Source organism: Ptychodera flava, chromosome 16 (genome assembly GCF_041260155.1).
Source record: "Ptychodera flava strain L36383 chromosome 16, AS_Pfla_20210202, whole genome shotgun sequence".
NCBI classification, from domain to species: Eukaryota; Metazoa; Hemichordata; class Enteropneusta; family Ptychoderidae; genus Ptychodera; species Ptychodera flava.
Window position 1 is genome coordinate 38,252,980 of NC_091943.1, and position 13,212 is coordinate 38,266,191.

At 35.8% G+C, this 13,212-nt stretch overlaps 1 protein-coding gene and 1 long non-coding RNA gene across 2 annotated transcripts in view; one reads left to right on the forward strand and one right to left on the reverse strand.

Moving 5' to 3' along the window:
• Positions 1-13,212, forward strand: part of LOC139114787 (TNF receptor-associated factor 2-like) — a 28,741-nt gene that overhangs the window by 8,347 nt on the left and 7,182 nt on the right. Inside the window, exons 2-7 of the mRNA XM_070676714.1 lie at positions 6,158-6,351; positions 6,706-6,784; positions 8,005-8,103; positions 10,865-11,029; positions 11,549-11,623; positions 11,993-12,079. Of these exons, the coding sequence (XP_070532815.1) occupies positions 6,206-6,351; positions 6,706-6,784; positions 8,005-8,103; positions 10,865-11,029; positions 11,549-11,623; positions 11,993-12,079 (651 nt within the window). The 5' untranslated portion in view covers positions 6,158-6,205. The remainder of the gene's footprint in view (positions 1-6,157; positions 6,352-6,705; positions 6,785-8,004; positions 8,104-10,864; positions 11,030-11,548; positions 11,624-11,992; positions 12,080-13,212) is intronic.
• On the reverse strand, positions 2,508-5,324 carry LOC139114788 (uncharacterized). The gene is made up of 2 exons (XR_011547944.1): positions 4,978-5,324; positions 2,508-4,326 (listed from the first exon to the last, which is right to left on the reverse strand). It is a non-coding gene; the product is annotated as an uncharacterized lncRNA (long non-coding RNA).

Consider the following 13,212-nt stretch of genomic DNA (forward strand, 5'->3'; position numbering starts at 1 on the left):
GAAATAGGATTTGGAAGTGCATGAGTGTTGTCAAATGAAATTGGGAAGAGCATGTTGAGTTGTAAAATAGGATTTGGAAGTGCATGATGTGTTGTCAAATGAAATTGGGAAGAGCATGTTGAGTTGTAAAATAGGATTTGGAAGTGCATGATGTGTTGTCAAATGAAATTGGGAAGAGCATGTTGAGTTGTAAAATAGGATTTGGAAGTGCATGATGTGTTGTCAAATGAAATTGGGAAGAGCATGTTGAGTTGTAAAATAGGATTTGGAAGTGCATGATGTGTTGTCAAATGAAATTGGGAAGAGCATGTTGAGTTGTAAAATAGGATTTGGAAGTGCATGTTGTGTTGTGAAATAGCATGTTGAGTTGTAAAATAGGATTTGGAATGGCATGTTGTGTTGTGAAATAGCATGTTGAATTGTAAAATAGAATTCGGAATGGCATGTTGTGTTGTGAAATAGCATTTTGAATTGTAAAATAGAATTCGGAATGGCATGTTGTGTTGTGAAATAGCATGTTGAATTGTAAAATAGAATTCGGAATGGCATGTTGTGTTGTGAAATAGCATGTTGAATTGTAAAATAGAATTCGGAATGGCATGTTGTGTTGTAAAATCAAAGTAGTAATTTTGGCATGGATTGGACACCATAAATAGTGTGCTTGTTTTGAGGTTTGATACTTCACTTTGGCACTTGTTTGTGACTTCGATAAGCAACGTAGGTGTCTCGGATATCCTTGTCTCATTACATGACAATGGCTCTATTGTTCCGGTCAGAATTTGGGTGTACCCCCCTGGGGGGCGTTATAAACGAACTAACAGCCAATTACGAATCGATGAAATAATCCTGGGGGCGTTATAATCGGGCGGGGTTTTAGAATCGGAGGAATATGTTATTTGCGAAATATGGTAATCACTTTCATTTTTTATCATTCTTGCTAAATGAATTATCCTTTTTACCTCCTTAGTGGTATAAAAGTTCTTCATCCGCAGATTCCATACATAACATCTGGCTTCTTAATTTTAAGCATAACATAGTACATTTGTTTACTGTGCTTAAAATATCAGTGTTTCATCCAGAATGGTATCAACAAAGGGGATTTTCCCCTTTACCAGAAAACTTGGGGGGATGTCACCAGTTCATATGTTCTACTTGTTCCTCTACGATGTGACTGGCACTATTTCATGGGGGAGGGGGGGGGGGGGCTGGTCTCCCCTTGATGAATTAATTGGGGTGCCAACATTATAACAGAAGGGGAATCTAGATGTAACACTATCATCTACAATATCACATTTATATCATTGTTAATAGTGCATTATTATAGTTTACCTCCTAAAAGCATGGAGGTTCTTAGATTCTAAGACTTTAGTTTTCTTTGTTCAAACTATCGTCAACATTACCACATGTTATCATTTATAATTATGAAATGTCATATTTAGGTCTAATCTCCAAGGAAAATGGTTTTTATGATATGAACACAAATGGTCCTGGAACACTGCAGACAATTCTGATCCTGAAAATACTAGAAATTCAAGTGACTGTGAAATGTAAAAAGTGAATTTTAGCTCATTAGGGTTTCTGGCCTTCGGCCGGGAGGGGGAACACCCCCTCCTGGCTGAGTTTGTGGTCATGGCAGCTGCAAGCTGCCTACTTTCTCATTCTGGCCCCCTACTTCAAAACTTAATGAAACCCCTGAATAACCTATTTCACCCAATTATACAGCTAGCCACAATAATCTATTTTTGTCAAAGCCAAAAATAATCTGTTTATATGGTAACCATCTGATATCTTGTGGTCATCTGCGCAGTCATCATTAGTTTGTTGACTGTCCAATACCAATTTCTCCAAAACCCAAGTCAGTTAAAAATGCTGTCACAGCTTTCCAATTTTGACTAGTTGATTTCTGCTTCTGATGAAAATCCTGTTTAAATGAAAGTGAAATTTGGTTGTGTAAATATAGAGGCTTAAATTTCAATTTTTGACTCTGTGGGCTGGAGGCCCATGGTATCCTATGTTTCCACTATCTGTCCCTCAACAGAGAGATGAGTATAGATGGTATGTTTAGGGTAATATTAAATTTATTTATTTATTTATTTCCAACTCCAACACAGATATGATACATTTTAAAACCATATACATCCATACTTGTAGGAGGATTTTAGTGGAACATATAACATGTTGTTAGATGATAAGAAAGCTAGGTACAACCAATGACGTACAATGAGGACAAAAAATATAAAATCAAAAACGAATGCTTTTAGCTTCTCTCTTAAAACTTGAAGTAGGAATATTAAAAATTGGCAGATATTGATAAAAAACTATATATAGCCTCTGCATGCAATTAAAAAGTGAATTGCTGGTAAATTTTACTGTACCACGTACCACAGGGTTCTCCCCAGGAATTTTTGATGGAGTAGTGGCTAATTTGCATATTTGATTTGCATAATATTTGCATGTAATTTGCATAATTCAAAGCAGTTACTGAGACAAATGGCTAAACAAGGAACTTGGTTTCAAAGATAGTTTAACATTTATTTTCATACATACAAATGACAACAAAAACAGAAAATACACAACAGAAATCAGTTATACAATACAAATAAACAGGGATCACTTTGGGGCGCGATAACGCGATATTTACGCTCAAAAATCAGAAAAATGGCATTCAGAAAAATCAATTGGGAAAAAAGTCGCGCCGATAATTCAAATGGCGCGTACGTGATACCTTTACGTGATCTAAATTCCTCGGCAATATTTGGCAGGTTTTCAGTACAGAACCACTCATTGTGTCACCGTAGAGAGCGCTATAATTACGCTAAAAAAAGCTGTTGCAGAGTTACCCGTTTCAACAGTGTTTGTGATTGGTTGCCAACAGGAAGTTTTGCGTTCATTAAATCATTGGAGTCGATACAGCAAGTGTTCATTGCTCATGTACAGTGTGTTGTCGGCGCTCAAAATGGCGCTTTCTAAAGAATATTCGTGCCCAGTACGAGTAATAGTGTGAAGAAAAAATGAAAGTGCACTATTCTGGACTACTGTACTTCCGTTACTCCTGCACTAGAAAGTATGGATTCGATCGCCTCCGATTACAACTACACTCAGTGTGACAGTGTTCGGACGGTAGTGAATTTCGCCCAAAGCCATTTCATAAATGACAAGCACAACGAAATCTTATTATCATACCTTTCGAAACTTTATTGTGTTTATCCTCAAACTGTTAACACTGACAGAAGTAGCATTTAGGGGGTCAAAGTTGCCAAATTTTTGCCCCCATGTTGAGTGCATGTAATCGGACTGCTATCGCAGTAATCGGACGTTGTATTTTGAATGTGATAAGGGGCTAAATATTGGTATTTTGAAACTTCGAACCCCGATTTTCAATTTTGATGTGTTTAGAAAACTATTTGGAAATATTTCGTGATGATTAGTTACGTTTAATGCATGGACGACGCAACTATATTCCAACGAGTGTAGCGCTTAGATATCGGAAAGGGGCTGTCCCTGTGTGTTGCGTTCGACACCTCGTATCGTACGGTGTGGCTAACTTCACCAAGTTTGTAGCACCCGAAATATCTTCTTCCAAAAAAAAATCCAAAACGGGACGGCAGCGTCACTTGACTTTATGTGCTGTAGCATTACTTGTAAAACACTATCAAAACGGAGCGAAGTGAGTATAAAGAACAGCATGTCATTAAATGTCTGAAAACTAAGGTCGTCCGAAAACTGTCTCACTGAGTGTATTGTTATGCAAATTAACCAATATGCAGAAAATCAGGGAAAGTTAGGTCCGGTTCCCACAGACTTTGAAATTCTCCCACTGTTTTTTTTCATGCGTGATTTTATCTCATGCTGTTCTTGAGCCAGGGTAATCCCTGATAAACAATAATCAGGAATACAATGCAAATAAACAATGTTCAAAACAGTTTTAAATGAATACATTTGTGCAAATAGCTTCCCCTTGCCTACATATAACTTTACAGATCATGTTCTCTTTGGTTCAATGACACTTCAATATTTTCATATACAAATGACAACAGAAACAGAAAATACAAAAAAATTAACAAAGTAACGACTAAAACACAAGTAAACAATGCTTACAACAGTTTTAAATTAATACTGCCTCTTTCCCTTACCGATACACGACATCTATCTCTAAGCTACAGATAATCTTTTCCATCGAAACTGCCTTCTTATGACTGTCGGACCTCAGATGCTTGGTGATACTGTGTTTTTTTAATGTTGTACACGGTGTCTTAGACCAGACATCAGACCCATTCTTTGACTTCAAGCCATGTTTCCCACACAGAAAACTCAACATACCGGTACCTGGATATGTGAGCAAAATAGCAAAAAATCGTGGGACTCGGGCATCTCGGGACCATATCTCAACAAATTACCACATAAAATCGAGGTTTGACACGCTCGCACACTCAAAACAAAACCGCTGACCTTGCAAACATGAAATCGTGACATATGACCAAGGTCGCAAAATGTCTTCCGGGTCATATTCTGCTCTCACGTATCACTAACACTTTCAGAACAATGCGTATTCAAGAAGAAAAAAACACAATTAAAAAATTTATTTTTGAAAACTTGATTTTACTTCGACTACGCTAGATTTGACATGCACTGTTCTATTGGTACGAGATATAACAGATGTTGCAGCCGGAAGCCTTACAAGTTCATGCTCAATGGAAAAGGGCAGCAGGTCACACTTGTACGAGAAAATGATACCGAAAGTCTACAATCAAGAAAATGTCTTGAAATATTCTTATTTCAAATCTAATAAATTCTGATTCTAAGGATTTTTAAGGTCCAAGGTATAATAATTTGATTTTGAGTACATGTATTTACGAAATTACTTCGCAATTTATTTAGTCTACCGGAAGCTACATAGTTATGCATTATTATCGGCAAAGTTGCGATCAAAATATGGCCACGGCCGTAGTTTCATGCTAAGAAAAAATTTTACCATACCTTTTTCGTCAGGTGTTTGATGTAGCCACTTGTGGTCAGCAAACCATACCTTGCTAAAAGCTGTCTTTCTTCTCTTGGGATCGGCTGACTGTACGGACGGGGACTCTACGGAGGCTTTCCGTTTCTTCCGACTCTTTGTAGTGGCTGATGATAAAAATGACATAACGGAAGGCTGGTTTTCTTTCCACCTCGACATGTTGACGTTGACACTAGCATATACTTTGACTGAATGAACAGATCCGCTCGAAAAAACCCAAAAATCTGTCAGCGGCATCTGCCAATCTGAGTCAGAGCTTCTATGGTCTCTTACCTATTTGTATGCAGTGTACCTATAGTATTGTGCAGGAGTGGTGGCAGTAACTGACACAGCTTATGCGTCATTTCCTGTCATTGTTCATGAACTGTTACATATTAGCAGACCTGCTCAAATTAAGAGGGACTGTGTTGAAACATTCCTCCACTATGAATGTTGCTAAAGTTGACCTCCAGTACCTAAAGTTTCAGACTGATTTACTTTTGTCATTCTGGGTTTTCTTGTTTAAATATTTCTTGAATGGACTGATTCAAACCAAATTTGAGCACACTGTCCTTGACGGTATTTTTAACCATTATTGTTAAATAAATTATCATTTTTTGCCTCCCTGGTGTTAAGGTTCTTCATTTACAGATTTTCATACTCAACATCAGGGTTCTTTATTTAAAGCACAACATGGTTTTGATATACATAAATAAATTTGGGAACAATTTTTTTGCCAAAATCTTTGCCAAAATCTTTGCCAAAATCATTAAGAGATCTAGACAACTTTTGACCTCTATTTCAGTTTAAGTATGCCTATAAATCAGTAACCAACTGTGATATGTACACCTTTTAAATTTGATGGGATGAAGCATCTATCAGAATTAGTGTTATTGATTATCATTCTGGTACCTTTTACTAGTGTTTGCAAGTGCTTCAAGGCCCTAGCCAACGCTGCTTGCAGCTTTAATTGATTTTGCTTCCATAGCATGTTTCTTTTGGTGCATTGAATCCACCTAAGTCTGACACTTTGATTAAAGGCAAAGTGTCTTCTCTGAAAGTGCTTGTCAAAAATCTTTGAAATTTGTGATCTCAAACTTATAATCAGTTCTGATTAGATGAGAGTAGTGTCCTTTACATTGTTTTTTACCAATTCTGTTGCAGAAAACAAGATTTATTGCCATCCAAAATCCAGACCATAATAAATGAGCAATGCCGGCAGGGTATTCGAGAGAAATATTCCTTTCAACCGTACCAGAGAAGTACCTGTGTTCATATTGTCATCTTATTTTAAAGGGTCCAGTTCAGACTTACTGTGGTCATAGATATTGTGGAAGCTGTGTGCAAGATATTATCAGGTAAATGTTAATACTTGTATCAGGGTCTAAGTAAGTAAGTAAGTATACACAGATGGTTTCTCGGAAGGAAGGCAAATGCACTGTTTTTAGGGGACTCACAGGCGTAGGGATGATAAGTAATTCACTGTTACTGAAATACCAGCCAATATGTGTTGTGTTACAACACAGTATGGTCAATTAAGCAAAAAATGTGTGTTTATGAATCAAAATAGATGCCATTTTTTTCTCGTTTGTCCATTTTTTGCCTTCTAAACTTTTCGTCATGTGATTTGAATATATCTTATAAGTTACAGTGGGATGATGATGAGCAAGGCCAAAGCTCAATGTGAACATCAATCTTATTTGATTTTACAGTCAACCTGGACTTCATTCATGTATTGTATGTGGAGATGAACATAAAGATGATCCAGATTGTTTAATTACATCTGAGCAGGTCAGTGAGAATACACAAAACTTTTAACAGAAGATCAAATACAGATGGGGTGTATGTGCACTGGTAGTACATACAGTACTAGTATAAAGATAGAATATGTGCATATGGATCAAAACGTAAACTTTTCAAGGGATAGTCTTAGTGACGTATCACACTTTGAAATTTGAGTTCATGGAAAATAATCATGAGCGTAAAATAAGCGTCATCATTATCTTCACCTTCTTGGGCCAAGCGAAAATGAATCTTAGAATGATTCTACAGTATCAGCTTCAACGGTGTTAGATCTGACCATTTCCGATGTCTGTGTCTGAAAAACAAGTGTAAAGATGTATTCAGTGTTATATCACTTTTTATGAAACCTAATACCTTTCTGTATTTTATTGGCCCCTATGTGCCGAAGGCACACTGAGGGGACCATTGTCATCACTGTCAGTGTATGTATGTGTGTGTGTGTAAGTCTATCTGTGTGTCTGTCCATCCATATCTGTTCATCTGTACACCAAATTTGTGGTGCACATAACACAAAAAGTATAAAACAAAACATAACAAGCCTCAGTATGTGAATGTTTGGGTGATTATCTAGAAGTGAGTGGCATCTCATTCATGTGACTTGAAGAATAATAAAACAATAAAGATTTTTAGCTCACATTTGGTATATCAATATGAGGATATCGTATAAGCTGAAGTCAGTGGCGTATGTGTATATGTATGTATGTATGTATGTATGTATGTATGTATGTACGTACGTAAGTAAGTACAGTATGTCCGTCAACATCAAAAACACGCAAACCACTGCACGTTTCAGCTTGGTATTTGGTGTGTGGATGCATCCTGGGCTATAGATGGGATTTTGTTCAAATGAAGTCTGCATCGCCTAAATTATGCAAATGAGCTTACAAAATGTGAAAATGGTAAAAAATTTATAACTCAAGAACCGCTGTTTTGATTGCTTTGAAAATTTTTGTGCAAGTACCTTAGGTAAACCTTATACAGTTTAATGAATATCGTAGAGATATCTTTGATTTTGTATTTTTGCTGAATTTTTTGGTGATTTTTCTCATTTTTAGGACTTGTGAAACCATCAAGTTGTATGTCCATTATGGATATATACGGGTAGAACTCCATATTTGACATGAGAGGACTTGTGAAACCATTAAGTTTTATGTGTACAGTGTGAATTTTGCAGCTTTTACGTCATTGGCACTATCATTTGTTTTCAGATTTTTCCTGACAATGCCATCAAAAGAGAACTAAGAGTTCACAATGTGAAGTGTATCAATAATGGATGTACATGGACTGGAATGTTTAAAGATTACGAGGTGTGTTTCAGTTTACTGCATATTCTGATTCAAGTGTTTAACCATTGCTTCAATGATGAAAATTTATTTGTTGCTGATTCTGTGAAGATATTTCTACATGTGTTTTCTTTAGAAGTCAGTTTCAGGCAAAAGTAATCGCACTGATACAATCTACCATATTTGTTTCCGTGTTAAAAGCATGAAGGCCTGTATCAGTGTTTATTTGTGTCTTTCTTTTCTGAGAAAATTCTTAAGAATTCGTATATGTATTAATGTGCACTGCCAGTATATTATTAGAATGGTCTGAACCTACTAGCTTTTTGTGTTTGTGTAGCTGAACAAAGAGCATATTGCTGTTTTACACTACTGCTTTCAAAGACTATGAGGTTTAACAGAAAGAACAAACTGCCGTCTTAAAGCAATCAACTGTTGTCATGCTTAATTCAACAGTTAGTGTTGAATGCAGTTTATCCCAGTAGTAATTTGATGATGTAAAAGTTGCATCACAACAAAAGTATCATCCATCCAATGCATCCATCCACCAAAAATGGCTAGATATGTTATGCAAATGATTGCATGCTTTCAAGCCATTATGTAAACCCTTCGAAACTTGCTTTTCTATGATTATTTCTTTGTTTTTTGCAGAAACCTAACAATATTTGTATGTTTGCAACTGTCAGGATTGATATGAATTTGCTAATTCCTCCATTACTTTGTTATTTGTGAAAGCTTTCTTCTGTGTAGAAAATTATCATAAATTAGCCACTCTCGAAACAATGCAAACCTGCTTTGGTTTTCAATCATAATTTTTCCAGCTTGAACTTTTTAGCTCCGCTGTCAGCGATGCGGAGCTTATCAAATAGGTTGATTTTCCGTCGTCGTCCGTCGTCCGTCGTCGTCGTCGTCGTCTGTCGTCGTCCGTCAACAATTGCCTTCTCCTCTGAAACCGCAAGTCCAATTGCTTTGAAATTTTATATGCAGTTCACTTAAGGTGACCTCACTTCAACGTCTTCAAATCGTGGTGAAATTTGCATATTTGTATTTTTGAGGCATTTTTTGGTGTTTTTGGTAAAAAAATCTTCTTCTCTGAAACCGCTTGTCTGATTGCTTTGAAATTTGATATGCAGTTTGCTTAGGGTGACTTCAGTCAGATTTGTTCAAATTGTGGCGAAATTTGCATATTTGTATTTTTAAGGCAATTTTTGTCATTTCTGGTAAAAAAATCTTTAAAAATCTTCTTCTTCAAAACTGCCAGTCAGATAGCTTTGATATTTGTTACATAGGTCCCTTTTGATGATCTATTTCAGATTTGTTCAAATTGCGCAGAAATATGCAAATTTGCATTTTTAAGGCAATTTTTGCCATTTTTGGTCAAAAAATTTATTTCTCAAAAAGTACTGGTCTGATAGTTTTGAAATGGTATACAGGTTTCTATAGATGAACTAAGTAATATGTATTGAATTTCTGATGAAATGTGTAATTTTGTATTTTTGGGGCAATTTTTGCCATTTTTGGTCACAAAATGTGTATTTCCAAAACTACTCATCCGATAGCTTTGAAATTTGGTATACAGGTTGCTACAGATTAACCAAATGATAGTTATTGAAATTATGATGAAATCTACAATTTTGTAATTTTGGGGCAATTTTTACCAGTTTTGGTCAAAAAATGTGTATTTCCAAAACTACTCACCTGATAGCTTTGAAATTCGGTATACAGGTTCCTACAGATGAACTAAATGATATTTATGGAAACAATGATGAAATCTGCAATTTTGTAATTATGGGGCAATTTTTGCCATTTTTGGTCCAAAAATGTGTTCCTCAAAAAGTATTGGTCTGATAGCTTTGAAATTTGGTATACAGGTTTCTACAGATAAGCTTAGTAATACATATTGAATTTCTGATGAAATCTGTAATTTTGTATTTTTTGGGCAATTTTTGCCATTTTTGGTCAAAAAATGTGTATTTCCAAAACTACTTATCTGATAGCTTTGAAATTTGGTATACAGGTTTCCATAGATGAACTAAATGATATTTATTGAAATAATGATGAAATCTGCAATTTTGAATTTTTGGGGCAATTTTTCCTATTTTTGGTCAAAAGATGGGTTTCTCATAAAGTACTTGTCTAACAGCTTTGAAATTTGGTATACAGGTTTCTATAGGTGAACTAAATTTGATCTTTTGAAATTATGATGAAATCTGCAATTTTTACTTTTGGGGGCAATTGTTGCCATTTTTGGTCAAAAAATTTATTCTCAAAAACTACTCATCAGATAGCTTTGGTTGACATGTTCTTAGGGATGATCCTATGTGATATATTCAAAGTATGATGAAATCTTCAATTGCGTATTTTTGCAGCTTATTTTACCCACTTTTTTCTGGCCACTGCATCGAGCTATCAAAGATTTCCACCCTTCTTCATCAACATGTGTCAAAAATAGTTATTCTCTACATAAACACAGCGGAGCTATATCGGCCGCTAGGTCGCTTGTAAAAATCCTCAACTGCACCAGAAATTACCTATATACTTCTTTCAAATGATGAGCAAATCTCTGTAGGTATTTTCATAGAAATGTGCTGTTTTTAAATTACAGTAAACCTACTGATACATGCCATTTGACTGTCCCTTTGACAGATATTCCAAGCTTATTTTCTTAGTTTTATCTGGGTTCTGTCAATGCGTAATACTTACCAGTTTAATATCTTGTTTGCTTGCTATAGATACATTTCATCAAAATAGGAGTCCATTGTTATTTATGGTATATTTGTACAAACAGGAACATGTATCAGTGTGCCCACATGGTATTATTGTCTGCATTAAAAGTGGATGTAATGATCAGATTCTGAGAGGTGACTTGGCACAACATCTGGAACATGAATGTTTAATGAGAGTTGTTCAGTGTCAGTTTTGCCATGAAGAAATCACATTCAAGGAATTGAAGGTACTGTCTCAAGGATGAACTTTTTGATATCATCGAAAGGAGCTTGAGAAAATACAGAGACAATGCAATAATACTAGGGAACATAGAGCATGTTGATTGATGACCTCATTCAGATTTCTTCAAACAGTGCAGAAAAGTACTTATTTTTGAGGCCAATTTTCCAAGTTCCGACAGATAATTTGTTCTCCAAAATAATTCATTGATAGCATCTAATTTGTAATGTTTTGCACATTTATTCAAATGAAGATGACAGTTGCATCTATAAACTTTAGGGTCAGTTTCTCCTACTAGGGAATTGGAGCACTGACGTTACAGATGCGATGTTCATTTTGTTTTCTGTATTAAATGTTTGAATTGATTATTTTCATCACAGTGTAAGTACTACCTTGGGTATTATTCTGATGAAGCAAATAGCTGTGATATGTCAAGACATTTGTATCATGCCAGACCACTTAAAAGAAGTGAAAATGGTTTTATCAACTCAGCTGTTTTATAAACTTACTCATAAACTTTTTCCAGGCTCACCATGAAAAATGCCCCAGATTCTTGATTTCTTGTGAATTTTGTGGGAAGAATAACATACCAAGAGAAAAGGTAATTACCAGTGAATTTTTTTGCATTATTTCTTTTAATTGCAGTCTTTATACATGGCCACACAATGCCTTGTGCTCCAATAATCTTCCACTTACCCCATGCATGTACTTTTACTGAACAAATATGTGTACTTTGAAGCAAGTTGCATCTGGTTCCTCTGCTGGTTTGACTGGACGTCTAGACTGCTTTGTGCCCATGAGTAGGAAATTTGTATGAATTTTAGCTTGAATGTGTGTGTATGTTTTGTAAGGAAATTTCATGGATTGTGTGGATCCTTTACGGACATTATGGCAATAGCTTACTTGTCATATGGTAAACTGTGATGTAAAACTTCATCCATGATTAATTGCACAATTATCTTACCTTCAGTATGCTGATCACATTGATGCAGAGAAAGGTGACTGCAAAAAGAAGCTAAAACCCTGCAAGTATAAACCAGCTGGTTGCAATAAAATGGTAAGAAACAAATTTCATATTATAGTGTTTGTAATTTTGATCTCCTTGTGTCATTTGAGGCAACTTTTTATGTACTTTATCAATTTGCTGTTCTTGATTTAGTATCCTTGATAATCTTTTTGTGACCCTTGCTGTGTTAAAGCCCCAGTAGAGCTGACTATGGGCCATTTTGTTCATGTTTTGGTTAACTCATATTTGGTTTTGTATATAAATACCAAAAAGAGCTTATATGATGAGTCGGTGGCGTCTGTATGTCTGTATATTTGTGGGTATGTATGTGCGGATGTATGTCCGTCACACACAAAGGCTCCAATACCGCCAGAGCTACCATCTCAGTATTTGGTGTACAGGTAGATGTAGGGGTTGAGATGTGAATTTGTTCAAATGAACACATCAGTGTCAAAAATGTGCAAATGAGGTAAGAAGAAGTGAAATCCTGCAAATGTGCAGGAGTGATGGCATGCCTGTAAGAAACAGGCCAACTCCACTGATCTGGAGTCATTTCCTGTTATTGTTTATGAACTGTTACATATTAATAGACCTGTTCAAACCATAGACAGTAGAGGGGGGGGGGGGGGGAAGACCGTCTATACTCAAACTAAGAGGGGCTTGTTTCTGCTATGCATGTTGTTAAAGTTGACCTCCAGTACCTAAAGTTTCAGACCTGATTTACTTTTGTCATTCTTGTTTTTCTGGTTTAAATATATATCTCTTGTTGTTTTTCTGGTTGTACTGTGCAGAAATCATTGCCATAACATCAATGTAGAATTTTCCTCCTCTGAACAGATAGAAACAACATTTATTGTTGATCATTGGTAACCCATACTTGTATATACCAATTCTGATCAAATTTTAGCGACACCGTATAATTGCGGTATTTTTTGAAAAGGCATCTCCAAAAGTTGATGATAGATAATTAGTACTGAATCACACAATATGTATGCCCAGCTCAGATCACAAATGTATATGATTTCTAGTAAAACAAGTGAAAAATGAATTCATGTCTGGACAGGAATTCAAGCTTTGGTAACACATAAAATGCAATATAATGGTTACCATGGTGACCATGGTAGCCCACATGGTTCCAAGCAATCTGGTCGCCCCAAAACCTAACAGCTAGATGAAGAAACACT